This window comes from Corticium candelabrum, chromosome 15, assembly GCF_963422355.1.
Source record: "Corticium candelabrum chromosome 15, ooCorCand1.1, whole genome shotgun sequence".
In the NCBI taxonomy this organism is placed as follows: Eukaryota; Metazoa; Porifera; class Homoscleromorpha; order Homosclerophorida; family Plakinidae; genus Corticium; species Corticium candelabrum.
The window spans coordinates 5,650,424-5,669,898 of NC_085099.1; the positions used below are offsets into that span (position 1 = coordinate 5,650,424).

General features: G+C 40.3%; 3 protein-coding genes across 3 annotated transcripts; 1 reads left to right on the forward strand and 2 right to left on the reverse strand.

Moving 5' to 3' along the window:
- Positions 1 to 933: 933 nt before the first annotated feature.
- LOC134191284 (uncharacterized) lies at positions 934 to 5,295 on the reverse strand. The gene is made up of 4 exons (XM_062659882.1): positions 4,758 to 5,295; positions 4,343 to 4,702; positions 1,196 to 2,329; positions 934 to 1,134 (listed from the first exon to the last, which is right to left on the reverse strand). Exons 1-4 carry the CDS (start codon positions 5,095 to 5,097, stop codon positions 1,127 to 1,129), a joined length of 1,842 nt encoding a protein of 613 aa, XP_062515866.1. The 5' UTR covers positions 5,098 to 5,295; the 3' UTR covers positions 934 to 1,126.
- A 4,450-nt stretch (positions 5,296 to 9,745) lies between these two features.
- On the reverse strand, positions 9,746 to 18,040 carry LOC134190780 (ankyrin repeat domain-containing protein 17-like). The gene is made up of 11 exons (XM_062659292.1): positions 18,003 to 18,040; positions 16,202 to 16,231; positions 15,095 to 15,172; positions 14,933 to 15,025; positions 14,488 to 14,592; positions 13,507 to 13,697; positions 13,367 to 13,446; positions 12,846 to 12,907; positions 12,637 to 12,786; positions 12,309 to 12,372; positions 9,746 to 10,164 (listed from the first exon to the last, which is right to left on the reverse strand). The coding sequence occupies exons 2-11, from the start codon at positions 16,229 to 16,231 to the stop codon at positions 9,866 to 9,868; spliced, it is 1,152 nt and encodes a 383-aa protein (XP_062515276.1). The 5' UTR covers positions 18,003 to 18,040; the 3' UTR covers positions 9,746 to 9,865.
- Positions 18,041 to 18,870: 830 nt separating this feature from the next.
- Positions 18,871 to 19,440, forward strand: LOC134191233 (uncharacterized). Its single transcript, XM_062659830.1, has one exon. The coding sequence runs from the start codon at positions 18,871 to 18,873 to the stop codon at positions 19,438 to 19,440; it is 570 nt and encodes a 189-aa protein (XP_062515814.1).
- The last annotated feature ends 35 nt before the right edge of the window (positions 19,441 to 19,475 follow it).

Here is a 19,475-nt window from a genome sequence, read left to right on the forward strand (position 1 = left end):
CAGTGACTGCCTGGGACTCCAAGAATATATGACTAAATATTTGCAAATTTTATTTGTGCGCTCCTTGATTACTTCCCAGTATTTGCAGAACCTGCATGTTGGTGCTTTGAATTCACATGTTGGATGCGCTAGTACATGCATGAGCTGCCAACAGACTAACTGTAGAATCTTGTTGTCAAAGCTCAGGTCTCGATTCCCTAAATCATGCCTCGAGTCAGAGATATTTCCGACTTCTACAGTTGTATTATATAGGTGAGGTATGGACTCACATCGTTGTGAGTTTAGTTTGGAATGCATGGGTGTTCATTGCTAGCAACTTAATTTCTAGTGTGGATGTGAACGCCACACTTTATACAAATGAAGTTTAATTTTATTCCAGATTTGCAGTATAGATCTGTTTTGTAACACTGATTTGTTGTATTACTGCAAGTAGGTCACTAGCTAAGGACGTAGAGGCGACCAGCAACTTCTGCAACATTGCTCTCGAAGAGCCTCCTGCAAAGAAGTTACCTAGAGCACGAGCTAACCGATGTATGTGTAATTCAACCAGTAGCTAGACTCTGGTCATGCCTAATGTCTGTGCTCTGTGTTCTGGGTATCTATAGTCACCAACCCCTCCGCTCCATCACAGTGTACTTCCTGTGAGAAAGTGTTTGGGGAACTGCCTCTGCATTTTGGCAGCCAGAGACCAAAAAATGGGAACAAAGCAATAGTTTTGGTTGTCCCTTCCTTTCATGGTGTGTTGGACATCTAGGTATACAGTCCTCTATCCAAATATACTGTGTTTAATATCTGTTGCTAAATTGATGGTTGCAATTAACTTGTAACAGTATGACCACCTGACACTTCTCATCAATCAATCAATCAATCAATCAACCTACAGCCTTACCATGAGCTATCTTGTTTGAGGTGTGTATAATGTGAAGCTTCAAGTATAAACTTTTAGAATATCAAACTGAAATCATACAATTTTTTTCTGAAAATAATTGATGGTGTCAAATATTCTGTCTACATCATCTGTACTGGTCAACAAACAGCAGTGTAGTGAACCGTCTCCTACATAGTAGCTTTCTTTGGTTCTGTCTCACTTCATGTACTGTAGTATGTACAACTGATATTGAGAACATCAGAGATCTACAACCACAAGTTAAATTGTCAACCAGTAATCTCATTGACATAGGGTACAACTACTCACTGAAGAGATGGTGTTTAACTGTCATCAAGTGCCTTAGAAAAGCAGCAGACGTGCTGGCAGCATACACCTGGTAATAGTCCTCTTTGCTTGCACTAGTACCATAGTTGGAGATGCCTTTCATGACGACTGCTTTGCCAAAGCTGTCCTTGCCTTGTTTCATGAACATGTGAGCTTCCATGTCGACTGCTTTCACTTTTCTGTCTGCCATGCGCTCTTTTATAATCTTCAACTCTTCCTTCAGGTTCTCAGTCACGTTTGGCATGGTAGCCATAGTACAATCAACAATAGCACTGACAGCGTCTTTCCGTGGAAAAACAGCAGCATTTTCTTTGTACTCATTTCCTTCCTGTGTGGCAGTGTACTTATGCTTTGCTGTTGGTGATGAGCATGAAATCCAAGGAGACTTCTGCTCTAGCATTCTTGTGAGAACACTATCATAGATTAGACGGACCTTGTCAACATCCATTGTGGTCATTCCATGTAACTTCTTTTGTACCATCTTGTCCAGTAGCTCTTTCTTGGTAATCCCATCTTCTCCGCTTTGAGACACAAGCCCCAGAATGAGTTGTTGAAGATAACGAGGGCTTGGACGAATAGCGTCTTCCGGAACATACCGCAACCAGACATCAGAATTTTCTTGAGCCAGTTCGTTGACTGATGCAAGAATGGTGTTGTCAAGCGGTTCGTATTCTGCACTAGGTTGGTATTGACCGCCTTCTTCAACTTTTCCGCTCATCTCTACTGTAGTTCGATTGGGGATGATCACACAACCGTGCTCGGTGTGGCTGTATTTGTCCTCCTCTCCAGCGCAGATCCCAGTCATCACGACTACATTAGCACTGAAGTGCCTGGCAAGTTCAGACAAGATCCTCTGAGTCTCCATTCCTCCCATTTTTGTTTGTGAGGCCATCCCCACCTTCAGAGGAGTTGACATCGATGTCGACATCCATTTGTCGCACACTTTGACGTTGAGCTGCGGGAGATGTGGATGTTTGCCTTCAAATTTGCTCTCATTTCCGTTTTCTAGAACTCTTATTGCAGCTCTTAGCTCTAACGGCAAAGCGCAAACAACAAGAACATTGAAATGATCTAGTTTGTCTGACATCATGTGATAATGTTGATTGTTTCCGAAACCTGAAATTGAAGATCACAATTAAGTTAACGTGAAGTGAAACAAGGTGTACTAAAAAAATGTGTCCCATCAGTTGCTCTACTACTAGACTGAAGATGCTCCCGTGTGCAGCCCACAGACAACAAATCCGTAATCTGTGATCTGTTTCACTACACTAATCTGGTCGATAGTACCTTTTAACTCTACTGCTCTGAGGACTCTAATCCTTTTTGAAAACGTTACAACAGACATTTGGCAAATTATCTTTTTCAACATGCACAAGTAAAATGACATAACTATAGCAGGGCATAATTTATCCGGTATCGCATCGCACTTTGCGAGTCGATTTTTGTATGTTGGGAATGAAAGTCAGGTACGTGTTGTAAACTGCGATGCAAAATCAGAATGTCACATCCAAGTACAGTAGTAAAAACCTCATAACTGTGCACCCTGCATAGCAAAGTGGTGAGAGGATAGGCATTGGCTATTGTTATGTTATTTTATATACTATTATATCTTTATTCAATTATGAACCATCTCTACTTGAGTGGTCATGCTGTGCACTACATACTTGCATGACTAAAGCACATTAGCAGAACACCTGCTGAAACTATAATTCTCATTAGCAGAAGGGATGGCAACAGACAGAAACATTGAAACAACATAGCTATTGAGACTTCCAATGTAACTACCTAACAAGGTAAAAAAAGGAACAAAAGTAAGGAACAGTGTAGTCAATGTTCTATGTATAGTAGATATAATGTAGAAGGTCAACACCAACTAAAATAACAAACAACATGCAATGTGTATTGCATATGACCTTTCCAATGTAGAGATCAACACAAACAGCACTGTCAGCAGAAATACAAACAGCACAGCTTTTCCACATGAACTTGTGCCAGTAGACTAGAAAAGCATAAACTGTCTGGGTATTTAATTAATTAATTAAATGCTTTATTTTGCAAAAATATGGTTGCAACAAATTTTGCATTACTGCTACTCAAGTTGCAATTTGTGTAGCAATACTGCTACGCAAAAAAAGAAAAGTAAATTATGCCCTGTATAGATTTACACACACACACGCGCACACACACACACACACACACACACACAACACACACATGAGCACACGCACACACACACACACACACACACACACACACACACACACACACACACACACACACACCGCTGGTCTAATGTCGTCCAATTTTCAGCCTGAAAAGACTATGCTTAAAGACTGTATTCCCACAGCACACAAATGACCACATCTGAAACTAGTGCTATGTCAAAAACACTTTGATTTGCTTAAAATTATGTAACTAAATACATTGTATGTCAGACATGTGACACATAATGAAAGTTCTTTGTCCTGACCTCCTGCATACTCTGCAACTTCATCTCTAGTGAGGGACCTTACAAATGTCCAACATTATAATTTCTGCCTAAGTGCAGTCAATTTAGGTATGCTGTAAACAAGAAACACACACACACACACACACACACACACACACACACACACACACACACACACACACATGCTGTTCTTTCTCCTCTTATGGAAAGACAAGCAGCAGGACACTCAAGTTTAAGTCAATTTAGATATGCTGTAAACAGTAAAAACTATGATAGCAAGTAATCAAGTAGCTAACTTCTGTCTCAGACAGAAAAATAAACCACAATAAATGCAATGCAATATCTTACTATGGCATCTCCCTTAAAGGTTGTTAAACAGAGGGACAAGCTGGTAATTTGAGGTCTTCAGCTAAAAATGGTGAGTGTAGTTAAAGCCAAAACGAATGTCAAGCCATTCACTACAAATTATCATTTTTTGACAATTTACCAGATAACAGTTTATAGCTATCCACAACCCTAGAATGTTGTTTAACTGACTTTCAACAAACTAAAATGCATTAATTAATACTCTCACCTTGGTCAACGTCAACATGTTGTCCAGTGTGCTTCTTTAACCCAACATCTACAATTTGAACACAATATTTACCAGCAATGTGTGCTAATCCGCATCATACTCTCACCTTGATTACCGTCAACATGTTGTTCAGTGTGCTTCTTCAACACCACGTCTACAATGTGACCAAAATATTTACCAGCAATGTGTGCTAAGCCACATGCACAGAGTGCATCAGAAAGCACACAATTCACGGCATCTTCTTGACACTTTCCACTCCACTTTTGTAGCATTTTGTAACTTGGCACTGATGAAGGTCGCTTGTCAGCAATATCATCAATATCAGTGTCTAGTTCCAAAGACAGATCCTTCCAACGGTCACCAACATCTCGAGCAATGCATTTCAAATCATTCTGATCAACCACTGCTCCACATTCAGTAGAGAATATCTCAGAAAGAGGAACCCCAGAAGATACACTGGAGACAACTGCAAAACAATGGGAAATTATAGAAAAAGATCACAAAGACAGCTGTTGCTCTACCTGTCTGAATGCCGGGCAATAGTGGCTTTTCCAATGTCTTTGTTAATTGATGAAAATCATCAACATAGAAGCAAGAGTAAGAACTGGAAGGTTTAACAAAATACTTGTAAGTCTTCTTCGTTATGAGTCCTGGCTTAGTTTCCTTCTTTGTAGTGATGTATCTGTCAAGCAACACTCCTGGTACTGTGAGCAAGATAGTTTCAATCTCTTGCACACAACGCCACATCACATGATAAAGGCGAAACAGATTAAAGTTTGATTTTGAAACTCGACCTATCATCGTCACTTCAGGCTCTCTCTCATCTGTGTGAGCAAACAGTGTGACACAACCATAGCGCATTACAAAACCGGATCTCCAGTGGCTAACATAAGATGCGTGATGATGACACCGACATGACAATCTCTCAAACACTCCACGAGGCACTGAATAGACACGTACAAATGAATACTTGACTACCACTTGGAATGAAGACAATGGGCAATCAGTAGCCCACAGGCTGCCAATGCCATCAGGTCTTTTGCTGTCTAGTAACCAAGGAAGAAGGAGTTTTCCTTCCTCTTTCATCAGTAAGCCAATAGCACTGCTATTTGCACCATCATCAAAAAATGATGCCTCGCTTCCAGAATCAGAAGAACTACTATTTGGTGACTCTTCAAAAAAGGGTTTATCTGATAAATCTGGAAAGTCCTTTACTTCACAGAGTATTTTCATGACCTCCTGTTCAACATCTGCATGAGGAGTCACAACGTTTCCTTTCTCTTTCATCAGTAAGCCAATAGCACTGCTATTTGCACCATCATCAAAAAATGATGCCTCGCTTCCAGAATCAGAAGGACTACTATTTGGTGACTCTTCAAAAAAGGGTTTATCTGATAAATCTGGAAAGTCCTTTACTTCACAGAGTATTTTCATGACCTCCTGTTCAACATCTGCATGAGGAGTCACAATGTAAGCAAATTCAAATTGAATAACCATGTTAATTAATACATCAAGATGATACGTTGTAAGTTTAAAGTCTGACCAGAGAGCCATCAGCATCCGCATACTTAAACATGCATTCTCTACCAGATCTTTTTTCATCTCATTAAACTTTTCAGGGCTTACTGCGTTGGGATAACTCCGAAAACGAATATCACGTTGTAGTTTGTAATGGTCATGTCGAAATATTGCCTTGAAAACATCAACAACAAATGAAACAAGACCAAATACGTAGGAACAGAGAGATGGATATTGAGGATAATACAAAATTGAGCTGATTTGATGAAGATACAGTAAAACTAAGCGACTATCTTCTTGACACAAACCACAGTCCATGCCATATTTCTGCACCGTCTCAATAGACCACATTGGCACACGACTACGGTGCTTTAATACTGAAAACCCCCGATAAGGACGGTCATTTCGTTGCTTATGCAATCCAAGTATAACTTCTGCACTGTATTTCAGTCTCTCTTCAAATGAAAGCCATCTTTCAGGAACTTCTGCACTGACAACTGGCCATAATGTCTCATTGTCAGTATATTCTTGCAAGTGCTCATATAACTGTTTCATGCCTTCTGTTGTACTCGAGCTAAAAAATAACACTTCCTTTTTGACATGTACTTGTTGATGCACGTGAAATGAATTATAAGAGCTTTGGCTTGTTTGCAAACCACGCTTCTTTATTTCTGCTTTCCTTTCTTTCAACATGTCCTTCAAACACTGTTCATAGTGATGTTTCTTTGCAGAGCGATCATCAGCTGAACAGAGCTGGTCAGACTTAGTAAATATGCTCAACACTACAGCACGACTACAACGTTCAAGGATCATCTGTATGTGATTACCAGCATGTTGATGGAAATACTCGTCAGTAAGATCATACTCACTGCTGTCCACAACTACAATATTGACAGACTTGTCACTGACTAACATTTGGTTAGCTAGTAAATAGGAAAGATGACCCCCACAGTCAATGACAATAAAATTTGTTCCATTGGGCAAACTAAACTCGCTTTGTTCTATACCAATTGTTCTCTCCTCTTCTTGTGTCAATGAGGAACATTTGGTAGCTAGTGTTCGTGAAAGACTCGTTTTACCAGCTTTAAATTTGCCCCACACCAACAGTTTCATTCTTCGTAACTTGACAGGTAATGAAGATGACAAAGCACAGAAGTAAGACCGAATTGCAGAAATTCCTTCCTTGCACACTTCAATAGGAGGTGACACAAGAATAGTCCCAAAGCAGGAAAATCCAGTGAGTTTTGACAAGTTACATATTTCTTTAGGGAGATAACTGATAGCATTAACATCGATGTTCAACCATTCTATCTCAGTCATTTTCAAAATCTGAGATGGAAATAATTCCATCGCACACCCCCCTAAGTGCAAATATCTGATTTTGGTTAATGTTTCTGGAAGTTCTTTGTCCAGTGCATCAAAAGGATTACCTGACAATTTTAGGCATTTGAGATTGACAAGCCGAGAAAATGAGTCACAAAGATGTTCCAAACAATTGCCAAATAACTCCAGATGTTCTAAAGCTGCGAGATCTCCAAAATTGTGAGGCAGTGATTTCAAGCCACAACTGTTGATAAAAAGTGTTTTCAATGAAGTAAGACGAGTACAAATTTCCAGTGGTATTTCTGTAATTTCTTTTTTACCTAAAACCTTCAACACTTTCAGTTTCATATTACATACAAAGTGAGGAATCTGTTTCAAACATCGGTCCTCGAAAATCAAGTCCCCGATGGCAACGTCTTGTACTTGCGCAAAGACAGGCAAAATGCTGTCCGCTAGACATCCCTGTAGACATGGCAGTGACGTAGACATGACCTGTAACTGTTTTGCGAACGCTAATGGTCGTAGATTGTGATAAAAACGCTCAAAATGATCATGCAAAAACATCTTCACAGTTAGATCTTTGATCGCAATAATGTAGTGAAAAGGCAGAGCAATCCAGCAGTGGTCCGGCTCACCCGCCATCTCTCCCGGAAGTCACGTGAGTCATGCAAATTCCTAAATTACATGTCCATACGGAAGCCCAAGGCGAGCATATGTCCATTTAATTAATAATAGGCGAAATTCAGTGTCTTTCGCCCGGAAGTATGACGCAGCGGAAAGGGTTTGGCTAAGCGAGACTACATTTCATGCTGGAAAATTAGAATTTAATTTTTAAAAAGCTGTTACATTAGCAGTGAATTGTGTGTTTGCGTTATAGTTGTGTGATAAATGTGCTCATCATCAATATATCAGTTAGCTGTTAAGATGTCTGATGCTCAGCGATAAAGCCAAGTAGGGTAAGATGTCATGTGACCGCACCAAACAAATTCATGAGCTCGATGACTACATATTATTGTGGTCTTAATCTCATTTTTTATTGTTAATAGGAAACGTAAAGTCTTTTGTCTTTCTAAAAGTCAGCAATTACTAGAGAAGCATAATACTGTTAGAACTTTGTTGACAACGTTTAATTAAATAATTGTCTGTTGATATCAATGCTGTGGTGCTAACATAGAATATAATTAATTAAACTCATTACTGTTAGCAATTTGAAAGTGCATGGTTGTACCAACACTGTTGAACACACTTCCTTCTACAGTTTTATGATCCCTCATATCAACCAAATTTAGGTCTTTGGACTGTACTGCACATACCGTACACCATGCACCCCATGCCTGTTACGCAAAATCTACAGTAGAGTATAAGACAAGGCTTTGCTAAAAAACTTGATGCCTTGAGATGATTAGATATTGACAAATTAACCTTCTACAGCAAAAACACTGTTAAATTTAAAACTGTCAATATCACTGACATACGTACATGAACACACTGATGTCAATGCATAGACTCAAAGGTCTATGTTTGTGTGTTTGTGAAGACTTGTGTTGTGTGTGTGTTTGTGTGTGTGTGTGTGTGTGTGTGTGTGTGTGTGTGTGTGTGTGTGTGTGTGTGTGTGTGTGTGTGTGTGTGTGTCATGTGCTCAAGCAGTATACCTTTAAACTTTTCAGTATCAAGGATACATCATGCATGCAGTGCTGCTCTTGTGTTGAGCGGTGTTGATATCACTGGACCTGAGATCATCTGTACAAACACGTTGCCCTATATGTGACAATGAGATCGGGTTCACTTGCTGCAATGGCTGTGTTTGAGGCACATACCATCCTGACATGGATGGTATAATCATCTGGTTGTCAAGGTTGTCTATCTGTCTGTTTGTCTGTTTGTCTGTATGTCTGCCTGTCCATCTGTCTGTCTGTCTGTCAGTCTGTCTGTCCACATCTGTGTGCACGCCTGTCTGTCTATCTGTTAAAGTCGGTCTGTCTGTCTGTTTGTCTGTCTGTCCGTCCATCCGCCATTTATGCTGTGTCTGTTTCGTTGCCTCTTTGTTTGTTTTTGCATGTTTCTTGTTTGTTTACTGTCTATTATAGCAGGAGGATGTCAAGGTATTGGTACGCAATGCAATAGCAGGCAGCCGGCCAGAGTTTTCAATGATTTGGCCAGAACACATTCTCTACCTCCACATTACCCACGTTATCCTTGGTTAATATCAATACGGTTATGATAACATCAACTTGTGTGTATCACGGTTGACACCTAAGACCTTTCATGAAGCTAATGTAAAAGGGGAGAGGTGAAATCATTAGAACGTTGTCCACCACAATTGTGTTTAATTAATTGATATGTCATGTGTTACAGGCAAGGAGACTGCAGCTATAAGAGAGGAACAACAGGTATTGACACATTAAGTGTGTTGTGTGGTGGTTACATTATTTGTTGTTGTTTACATCACTATGTTGTTTTTGTTTACATTATTTGTTAGCTGTTTTGCATGAGTGTGTCGTTCCTATTCCATTAGAAGTGACAGACGAGCAAGTGAGACAGCTGGGAGAGGAACAAATGGAGACAGTGTGTGTGTGTGTGTGTGTGTGTGTGTGTGTGTGTGTGTGTGTGTGTGTGTGTGTGTGTGTGTGTGTGTGTGTAGCAGTGATATTAAGAAATAAAAGGAATTGTTGTATTAATATAAACATGAATACAAAAGCAATAAGAAAGCATCCAAAATGTAACACATGACTTGCTTGCATCAACAATGAACCATATGACAAGCCATGCAGACAAAAAAGTGACAAAGTCAATTATTGTATTGTCCACTGTCCTGTGTTCTCAAGTCTCGATGATTACCCACCTCATCTGTTATTGCAGCAGCACAAATTGACATGGGAAGTTGCTGGCAAGCAGACAAGATGATACGAACAACATTGCGGGCACCAACAGAGTCAGCTTTTTTGCTGAGTATTGCATTTAGTTTGCCTGAGGGTGTAGGAATTGACGATGTGATTGAGTTGAGTTGAGACATTTTGTATCCCAACTCAAGTCCAACATCACTCCACTGATCGCCAGCCAGAGCAACAACAGCACGCATGACATCTCCTGAATCAAATCAATGAGTATTAATTGTTTTACACACAATACAAGTGGACACTACTCTAAGCTGACAGACTCATTGACAACATGAATATCTAACACCACTCTAATACCTGACTAACACAGCAATTGAGAAATAGAAAGCAAAACTAAAAAATATGACACTGGCAACTCTGACAGTGAAAGAGAGCAAGCACAGTTCCTAAGGGACTCAGTCGTTCATACGTTGTAGACTCCACATCAATTGTCTCTAGAGACTTGCAATCGCTTGGTCCTTCATGCTTTCCTCTTTCTACAAAAGGAGGGCATAGTACAGGACAAAAGTGCTTGTGTGAAGCAAAAACACGGAAATGTGCGTCATGCACTGCCCATAATCACGTAACACCGTTGCAAATTCTACAGCTGAACCATCACCGTATGGTATGTGTGCTTTTTGCTGTAGATTGAAGGTGAGTCAGTGATACGAAAGCACGTTTTACTTACTCTTAAGCAAACATCAAAGTATAGCTACACTATGGTGCCAGCAGCTAGCCTCGGCTTCCCAAACCCGTGTAGCGCCGATTCAAAACCGTCCCCTAGAGACGATTTTAAATCGGCGCTACTCGGGTCTGGAAGGCTGAGGCTAACCAGCAGCATAGCGTGGTCCTCAAGTTTTGGCGCTAATAAAGCCATGCCCCTTTTAACTTTTTGCTTCCACAAACATGACGCCAGTGAGATGATCCTTGCTCACACCGGACTCACAGTTTAATTAAACGTGTGTAAGAAAATAATATCGATTTCAAATTACAAATAGACTGGGGACTGAGTGCTGTCAGAGTGCATAAAGGAGTGGAAACAGTCTTTGCCATGAAGATTTTCAAGCCTCGAGGCAATTGCCAAAATAGAATCTCGATAACAATAAATATTACTAATTCAGTGCAAACCGGCGTTGGCCAGAATAACCTGGGCAGAGAGTAGATCGAGAAAGTACACAGAGTGCATGCAAATTGGTAGTGAATATTCCATTCAAACAGTACTTGAAAAATTAATGGATAGACTGTTGCTTTTCGATGCTATAATCTTCTTTGACTCTACCTTTGATAAAAAGCGTAGCAAACGTCTTAATATTACTACGTCATGGGCATGCGCACTTTACCACGACTCTTCTCGATACTACCAGTTTACACTCTGTACTGGTTTTAACATTGAACTGATATTGTGTATATTATCAAAGAGATGGTCAAAGTTGTCAACATACTACTCTAAGACAAGGTGGACTGTTTGGTAACTTAATTAGATAAGCTAAAGATCTGCTTGAAGCAGAGTGACATGCCCAAGAAGTTTGGGAGGCTTAGCATCCCCCAGCCCACGACCCTACACCGGTAGCTATACATGAAGCGATGAAACAAACCTAAACTTATTGGACGTTATTTGGAAAACCACCTCATAGGTTTTGTTTTCTAACGTTATCATAATGCTCAGCTATCAAGTTGCTCTAAGATAGCACCAAACTTCCCCCCGCGACCAGAAACGATTAGTGGCCAAGGGTGGAGTCAGAGTTGTGCACACAGGTGAAGTGCTCCTTTAGACACACACATGATAGACTTAGTAATGAAAGACATACAGACACGAAGAACACAGTGAAATAAAGATGTAAAACAAAGTCACAAAACCCAGCATAACGAATCGATTTATGTGAGATGGGTTTGTGCAAAAATGACCCACTGAATATTGATGGGTAAAGTATACAACATGCAAAGAAATTGCTCTTCAAGGCCAATTTGCTGACAGATGTTATCTAAGATGGTCCCTTGACCAAAACAAGACTATAGCAATGAGTTATTTAATGTGAGCAGAATTTGCCATTTCCAGTACCATCAGAGAGCAAATATGTCATATTCTATAGTGCCACCTGTCCTCACATCACATTCTGATAGTACTAATGTTAGATTGCCAATGAGTGCTTATTTGTAAGGTCTAACCAGATAAATCTTGCACTCAACCCTCATATATGCATGTATGAGTATACAAGCTCTACTACGATAACAAAGTGCTGATATTGGGAAAACCTAGCATACAAGAACACACACACACACACACACACACACACACACACACACACACACACACACACACACACACACACACACACACACACACACATTTTGTACCTGGTGGCTGCGACAACAACCAAGCTTCAGGAGCCACTTGATCTTCACCAGCCTGTAAGAGTTGCTACAAACACAATCATTCCATTCAATCTGAATCAGTAATAAATGCCAAACCAAATTGTTATGTGACCTCACATGCAAGTATTGTATGTATCTATTGTATGTAAATGGAATGTATGTATAAACACAATACAAACAAACAAATACAGATACATTATTGTATTATATAAATACAAATCCAACAAACTCAATCAAAAAATAAGAAAAAAAGAATGAAAGTCAAATGTCACGTTGCTATACATGTGAACAATGTGTGTGCTTGTCCTACTCTATCAACTGCTGACATTCTGAGACGTCTGATTTCATTCTCTTTCTGTTGGATCTCTTCCCTCAACCTTGTTACTTCACTTTCATGGACCAGGGATGATTGTCTTAATTCTTCTGTCATCTTCTCCACTTCACGCTGTAGTTCGGTAATCTATGCAACACAAACACAACTTGGGATACAGACAACTAGAGACAACGAAATGACATTACTTTCTGTTCATATTGCCGTCTCATGATAGACACGTCTCTCTCCACATAGAGATGAGATCCCACTGTACAAAAGTAGAAAGTCAATTAAAATGTTCAATAAACATGATGCCACTGTACACAAACAAACAAACAAACAAACAGGCACATACAAATTAGGATGCCAAACAAACATAATAGCAAACAATGACTTGACAAACACAAACGAATGAACAAACAAACACAAAAACACGCACAAACACGTGCACAGAAAAAAGATAACAAACAAAAAATTAACAAAAGACAAAGAGGCAATAATTTACAGAGACACAAAACACACAATAAAACAAGCAGACACAATCACCTCAACCCAAATGTTGAGAGTAAAAGAAGCAAGAAGATAAAAAGCAGCATATCACTACAATAGCTCGACAGACAAAATACAAGCAAATCATTCATTAATATCAATCAAACCTCACACCAAAATCATCACATTAAATCAAAAGAAGAAACAAAAACACAAATTAATTGTTTCTTTCACTTACATCTTATGGCTTTTTCCATCATCTTAGCCACACAACTGTGACCATATTGCTTAGCAATCTTCAGTGGTGATCTATGCTTACTATACCACAATGACATCACATTAGCAATATTATTGACTGAAGGATATTGAATACATCACCTCTTATGTTGGGGACTCGCTCCATGTTTTAGGAGAACATCAACACAACACCCATGACCACCACGGGCAGCAAACCACAGTGGTGTACGACCATCATTATCCATGACATCAACAGGAACAGAACAAGACAGAAGTCTCTCTACAATGGTCACGTGATTATTTCTTGCAGCATAATGGATGGCTGTCTTTCCCTGCTGAGTAATTTAAACAAGAAACTGATAAGATAGAGAGAGCTAGTGTTTATATTAAAACATATTAAAGCAACAGACATTCCATTCAACTAATGAGACATTCAAAGAATGATCAACACACAAAGACAAACAATAGCAAAAATGAATGCATTACACTCACAAATACCATATTCGCCCGTAATAACGCCCATACCAAAATAATGCACATACCCGTACATACGTCCATGTGCAACAGCTAGCTAGGTCAGAACTTTCAGCCCAAAAAAACGTCCATGCCCAGCTATAGGCCCATGCCCAAGTATAAGCCCAGGATGCCCAAGCGCAGGCAAAACAAAATGGGGTCCACAGAAATTTCATCTCCGTTTGTGTGCGTTTGATGAGCTGGTGTCAGTGTTGAGTAAAAGTGCTTACCACTAGACTTATGTATTTGTTGCAATTACCGACCCTGATGCTCTTGCAGGGCTTCAGGCCAACCTCATGTATACTGTTTAGTTTCTGCGTGTATGTTGATGCTTTATGAATACCAGCACTTTTGATCTTGCAAATGGATAATTGCAAGCATTTGTGGTATTTCTGTCTTCAAGTATTTAGATGGTGACTGGCCAAACGACAGCATTTTGCGACCATGTATATGCCTGGGACCAAACTAACGCCCATGCCCCAGTATACCCCCAGAAAAAAAGCTTCTTTTCTATTCGCCCAGGGTGTTATTACGGGTGAATATGGTATGTTTAATACATGCACAACAAACACCACAATATCAACTGAACCTCTCAATACTCAAACTCACATAACGTTCTTTCTTCATCACATTAATACCTTCGACCTTCACCAAAACGTCAATGATCTCTTCACATCCCTTTTCTGCAGCCGTGATCAAAGATGTCCATCCTGTCTGCATACACAAGAATATACTATTATCATTATTGCTCCATCAAACTGTACACATGCTGCAAAAGAAAAGTAAATAGAAAATGAAGACAACCTGATAAGACAATATATAACTACTGCAAAATATTCTCCAACAGTCCAAGTTGAATGAAATAATTAAAACTCAACAAGATTATTCATCTCTGCATGCAATAATGGCTGCTTCAGTCAGTCACAAGTCAACACTGCTGCCTCTTGACGAGCAACAAGAAATAAAAACGTTGATTGTTGGATTAGATTGTTACATCTAGTTGATATCTATCATCGAGGCTTCATAGTTTCACACACTCATGCAATCAACTCACCTCATTAGTCTCATTAACATCTGCTGATTTAGCGAGCAGCAACTCCACTATTTCCTTCTTCTTCTTCCTACACGCTAACGTCAGAATAGTTTCCTATTTTGAGATCAAACGACGTGCAGTTCATTTCAACATCGAATGTATATTATAACTCACAACACATACCCCATATAAACAACGCGCATTGACATTAACTCCATTCTCCAAAAGACGTGTTACTGAATTAACGTCACCTCTCCTCACCTTCACACAATTCTTTGTCAATTGTTAATATGGCCATGCAGAGTCTCTACATATTCTAACACTCTTACAAATTGCCCCACCTCTAGCTTTTCCCTGGGCAACTATATGTCAAAGTTTTAGTTGCCCAGTCATTACTCACTTTGCCGATGAACTATACCACGATAATTCCATGACCTTATTGCAGCAATGTATAGAATGTACAATCATGTCATGCCGACTATGAATATCGGGTCTCCAAATGATTGTGGTATGACTGCCAACCAACATTTGTCAGCCACGCTAACAGACGCCCATGGTGGTCACACTTGTGTCTAATCTCTGCAAAAACTGCCACGTGAATTCACGAAAGCTCTTTCGAGGGGTACACCCTGAAGCAATTTGTTGCATTGGAGAAGTCCAAACGTAGTACTTGCCTAATAACTGAGCACTGTCTTGACAGCATCGTTACTCAAACAGCCATGGAATTTTGAACATCATACAAACGTGAACGTTAATTGCATCCAGTAGTTGCAAATGTAACATTGTCCAAAAACTCTGTCCTAAAAGTCCAAACTCACATTTTCTTGCCCCTGGAGTCTTTGTCAGCACCAGTAAGGTTATAGAGTTCTTATTTTTCATTTCCAATGCTGTGTTAGTGATTACTACTCGCTCTGATGCCTAAATCTTCAGATATGGTGATTTTCATGTGGACAACCGATTACTAGCTTAACCCTCTAGTGCATGCGCACGAAGTATATTTTATAGCATGCTAACTACAACGTGGCTGTGAGAGTGTACTGCTTTGACAACTGGAACTGGTCAATTCGGCAGTGAAGTTCGACGCACTTGAGAATCTCAAAACATATGTCAACCAAAACTTACATTATGCATGTGTACTTAGGCTTGCTCTGAATGGAAAGGTCATACTGGTAGGGAGGATAGCTGTCAGCTGGTTGTCCCTGGGCAACCCTAGTCTGCCGTCAGTTATCCAGTCATTTCTGGTTGCAACCGATTTCTCATACAATAAAATTTATAACTCACAACACATACCTCATCTTCTATACTGATTTCACTTCCCATCTAAAACAAAAGTGCAAATAATTGTCAACAATGTGGTATCATCTCATTTCTATCATCCATAAAATTTCTCAAAATTACACAATACATGCACTAATCAAAATAATAATAAAAATAATAAAAAAACACTCGTGTGCTAAAGGTAAGCCAAATCAAAACTGGACAGCACTCAGACGTCACAAACCTCATGCCATTTACAACTGTTTCCATGGCAATTATTGGAAAAGCTTGTGTTCACCATGGTACACATACCGTTAACCAACATAGTGTGTCCACAAACAGTTGCACGGAGATGGTATGGGTGACCAGGAGCAAAATAGAAAGTCATCTCACCTTTTCATCAAAGACTTTTGAGACAAGCCGACCACCCCTTGAAAGTGACACCGATTTAGACTAGGGTAAAGTATCCTAATGTTGGACACCTTGTACACAATCGTACGTGGCTCATAAATGAAAGTGTAAATTCAGCTCCTCTTTATAGGTGCTTTACCTTTACCTGTCAGTAGTTACTACAACAATGTTTGCAAGCCAGAAGCTGCATGCTGCCAAGCCTTTGATATTTACAAATAATGAAGGTGAGCCTAACCACTCTTACGGCCTCATGTGGTGCCTCATTATGACTACACTGTTTCCAAACAATGTCTACAATCTTTCTACAGATTTGACAGTTTGGACAAGTCCGACATTTTCTCGAATCAAGCATTTCGTCGAGATTAGGCACCAGCAGTGACAATTTGATCGCAACGTGGTTTGTCGCAACCAATCCAACCTCCTTTGTGTTTGTGTGTCTTGGTAGTAGGATCACTGTGACCACACGTACTTAATTAGCTTAGTAAGCATCAGATTCTTTAGTTTGTTTGTGCCTTTCTGATGATTTTTTCTTGCATTTTTGTAAAGACTGTAGGTTTCCTAGCTGAGATGCTTTACAGCGTCCTGTTCAGAAATTGTGGACAATGCTTTTTGTCAGTCTCCATCGTTTGGCAGCTAGCAGCTCTGGAGCTATAGTGTCTAGAGCTGCTTTTTTTCAATTCTTTCTCATGTGTAGACGTAATAGTCATTGCAATTGCAACGCTCGATCATCTCAAGAGTGTGAGACAGTAAGCAATCTAGTGCTACAAGAAATTCCTAGCCCGCCTACTTCTCGGAGGCTAGCTCTACGTATGTTGTGATTTACTTTTTATAAAAACAAGAATGTCACAATTGCACTACTACTTCTAGTGAGCTATGTATCCAGTCATCATACAGTCTTTACTGTTCACGTTGAATAATTCATGCTGCACGAAACACATTGCATTCTGCAGCAAGGAGTAAGTGCCAAAACACACGCGTTTGTGCTCTACTCGTAGCCTCGCAAACAACTCTGAGACTGTGAAACGTAGTGCTACCTATAGTTTAGCTTGTTTGATCGCTTCCGTGTGTGCATGCTTGTTTGGGGGCATTGACTGGGCAACATTAGATAGGGGGCGTCCACCATTAATAGGGACTTTACCGTATTAGCTAATAAAAAATCCCAAACTCTTGTGCAACGTTTCCTACATCGACAAATTTGATCAAAATCCATCCACAAACAAACCAACCAACGCCGATACAAACATAACCTCCACTACAGAAAGGGCATCAGTTGCCCGTCAGTCCAGTTATCTCTAACTAATTCTATATAATACTATCGTATCTGTAGCATCATCATCACACACAACCTTCTCACACATTGCAGCCTATAGCTACATGCACGACTAAAGCGTTAACTTAACGTCACAATAGACGATGTACTCACCGCATAGACAACAGCGACAACCAATCTTTTATGTTGGGAACTCCTGTCGACGCATGCTCGGCACACCTACTACCTATAGATCTAAACGCAGTCGGTGAGTGGTGCTTTTGGCCATTTTCAGTTATTTGGAGATTCTATATTGGCGTAGTCGGCAGGACTGCCAAAGTGGGACGAGCCTCAAAAGAATTCGTTTTAGACTATGACCGCAACGTGGCCTCAAAGTTTGAGCTCTGGCTCGACGATGTCAATGACTATAGGCGTACATGTCGATCTGCAAGGTTACGGAGTCTGCGGAGAAAAAGAGTCTGTCCTTAAACTTGGCTGGATTGAGCCTGCAGAGAGTGGTCAAGGGAGAAACGCCTACTGGAGACGGGAATACACAGCCTTGACAGATGCCATTCTCGCATACTTTCGACCAGCTGTCAATACAACAACTGAGAGACACAAGTTTCAACAGATGAAGCAACAGGATCATGAATCTGTCACCTCCTTTGTTGGAATTATGTCATTTTGCATCCACAAGTGTTGACACAGTGATAAACGGCCATTAGCTGATCATAAGGAGTAATGATGTTAGGAAGGAATTGATGAAGTACTCGAAACTCACCTTGGCAGATGCAGTTGCAAAAGCGGTGACACTATAAACCTCTATTGCTGAGAGCTCAATGTATGAACATGGACCCTTAGATCTAGAGTCACTGTCCCAACTTCTGTGAACAAAGTGAGTCTACCCAGTCTAGGCAACCAAGGCAAACTCCTCAAATGCAAATACTGTGGTCGCCTGCATAGATGAGGCAAACAGCACTGTCCAGCAGTAGAGGCAAGCAAAGTGCTCACATTGTCGAAAGACAGGCCACTCTGCTGCGGTATGTCTACAGAAAGGAAAGCACCCATTGCCCAAGTTGTTGAATATGCAACACAACCCTCTTCAAAACCGGCAGAGCCACTTCATCATGTCTACGAGACTATATATACAGCCAGTCATTCTTCAAAGGCTGAGACGTTTACTGTCATACTCAAGGTAAATGGCAGAGAGTGCAAGGGTCTTCTCGACACTGGTGCTACTCGAACGCTCATCACCCATGACATAGTAACACCAACACGGCCCAGTCCTGCTATGTTGAAAGCATATGACGGTAATGCTGTGGAAACCCTGGGTGTAGCAGATGTCACGATCAATACAGGAGATAGATCTTGTCAGTGCACCTGTTTTGTGGTGCCTCCTGGACAAACAGTTCTTTTTGGGCAGGATGTCATCTTACAGCTGCAGCTACTTGCTAAGCAGGAGGTCAATGTGGTCAAGATTCAGCCCATCGATATTATGGTAGATCCTCAAGCAACGCCACCATCTCTTCCAGTACGGCACCATACTGTCAGTCTTCGTATGGCCATAGAAACAGAGCTACAACACCTCAAGAAAGCAGCTAGACGTCATTGAATCTGTTTGAGAAGCTACTCAGTGGGTGTCACCAT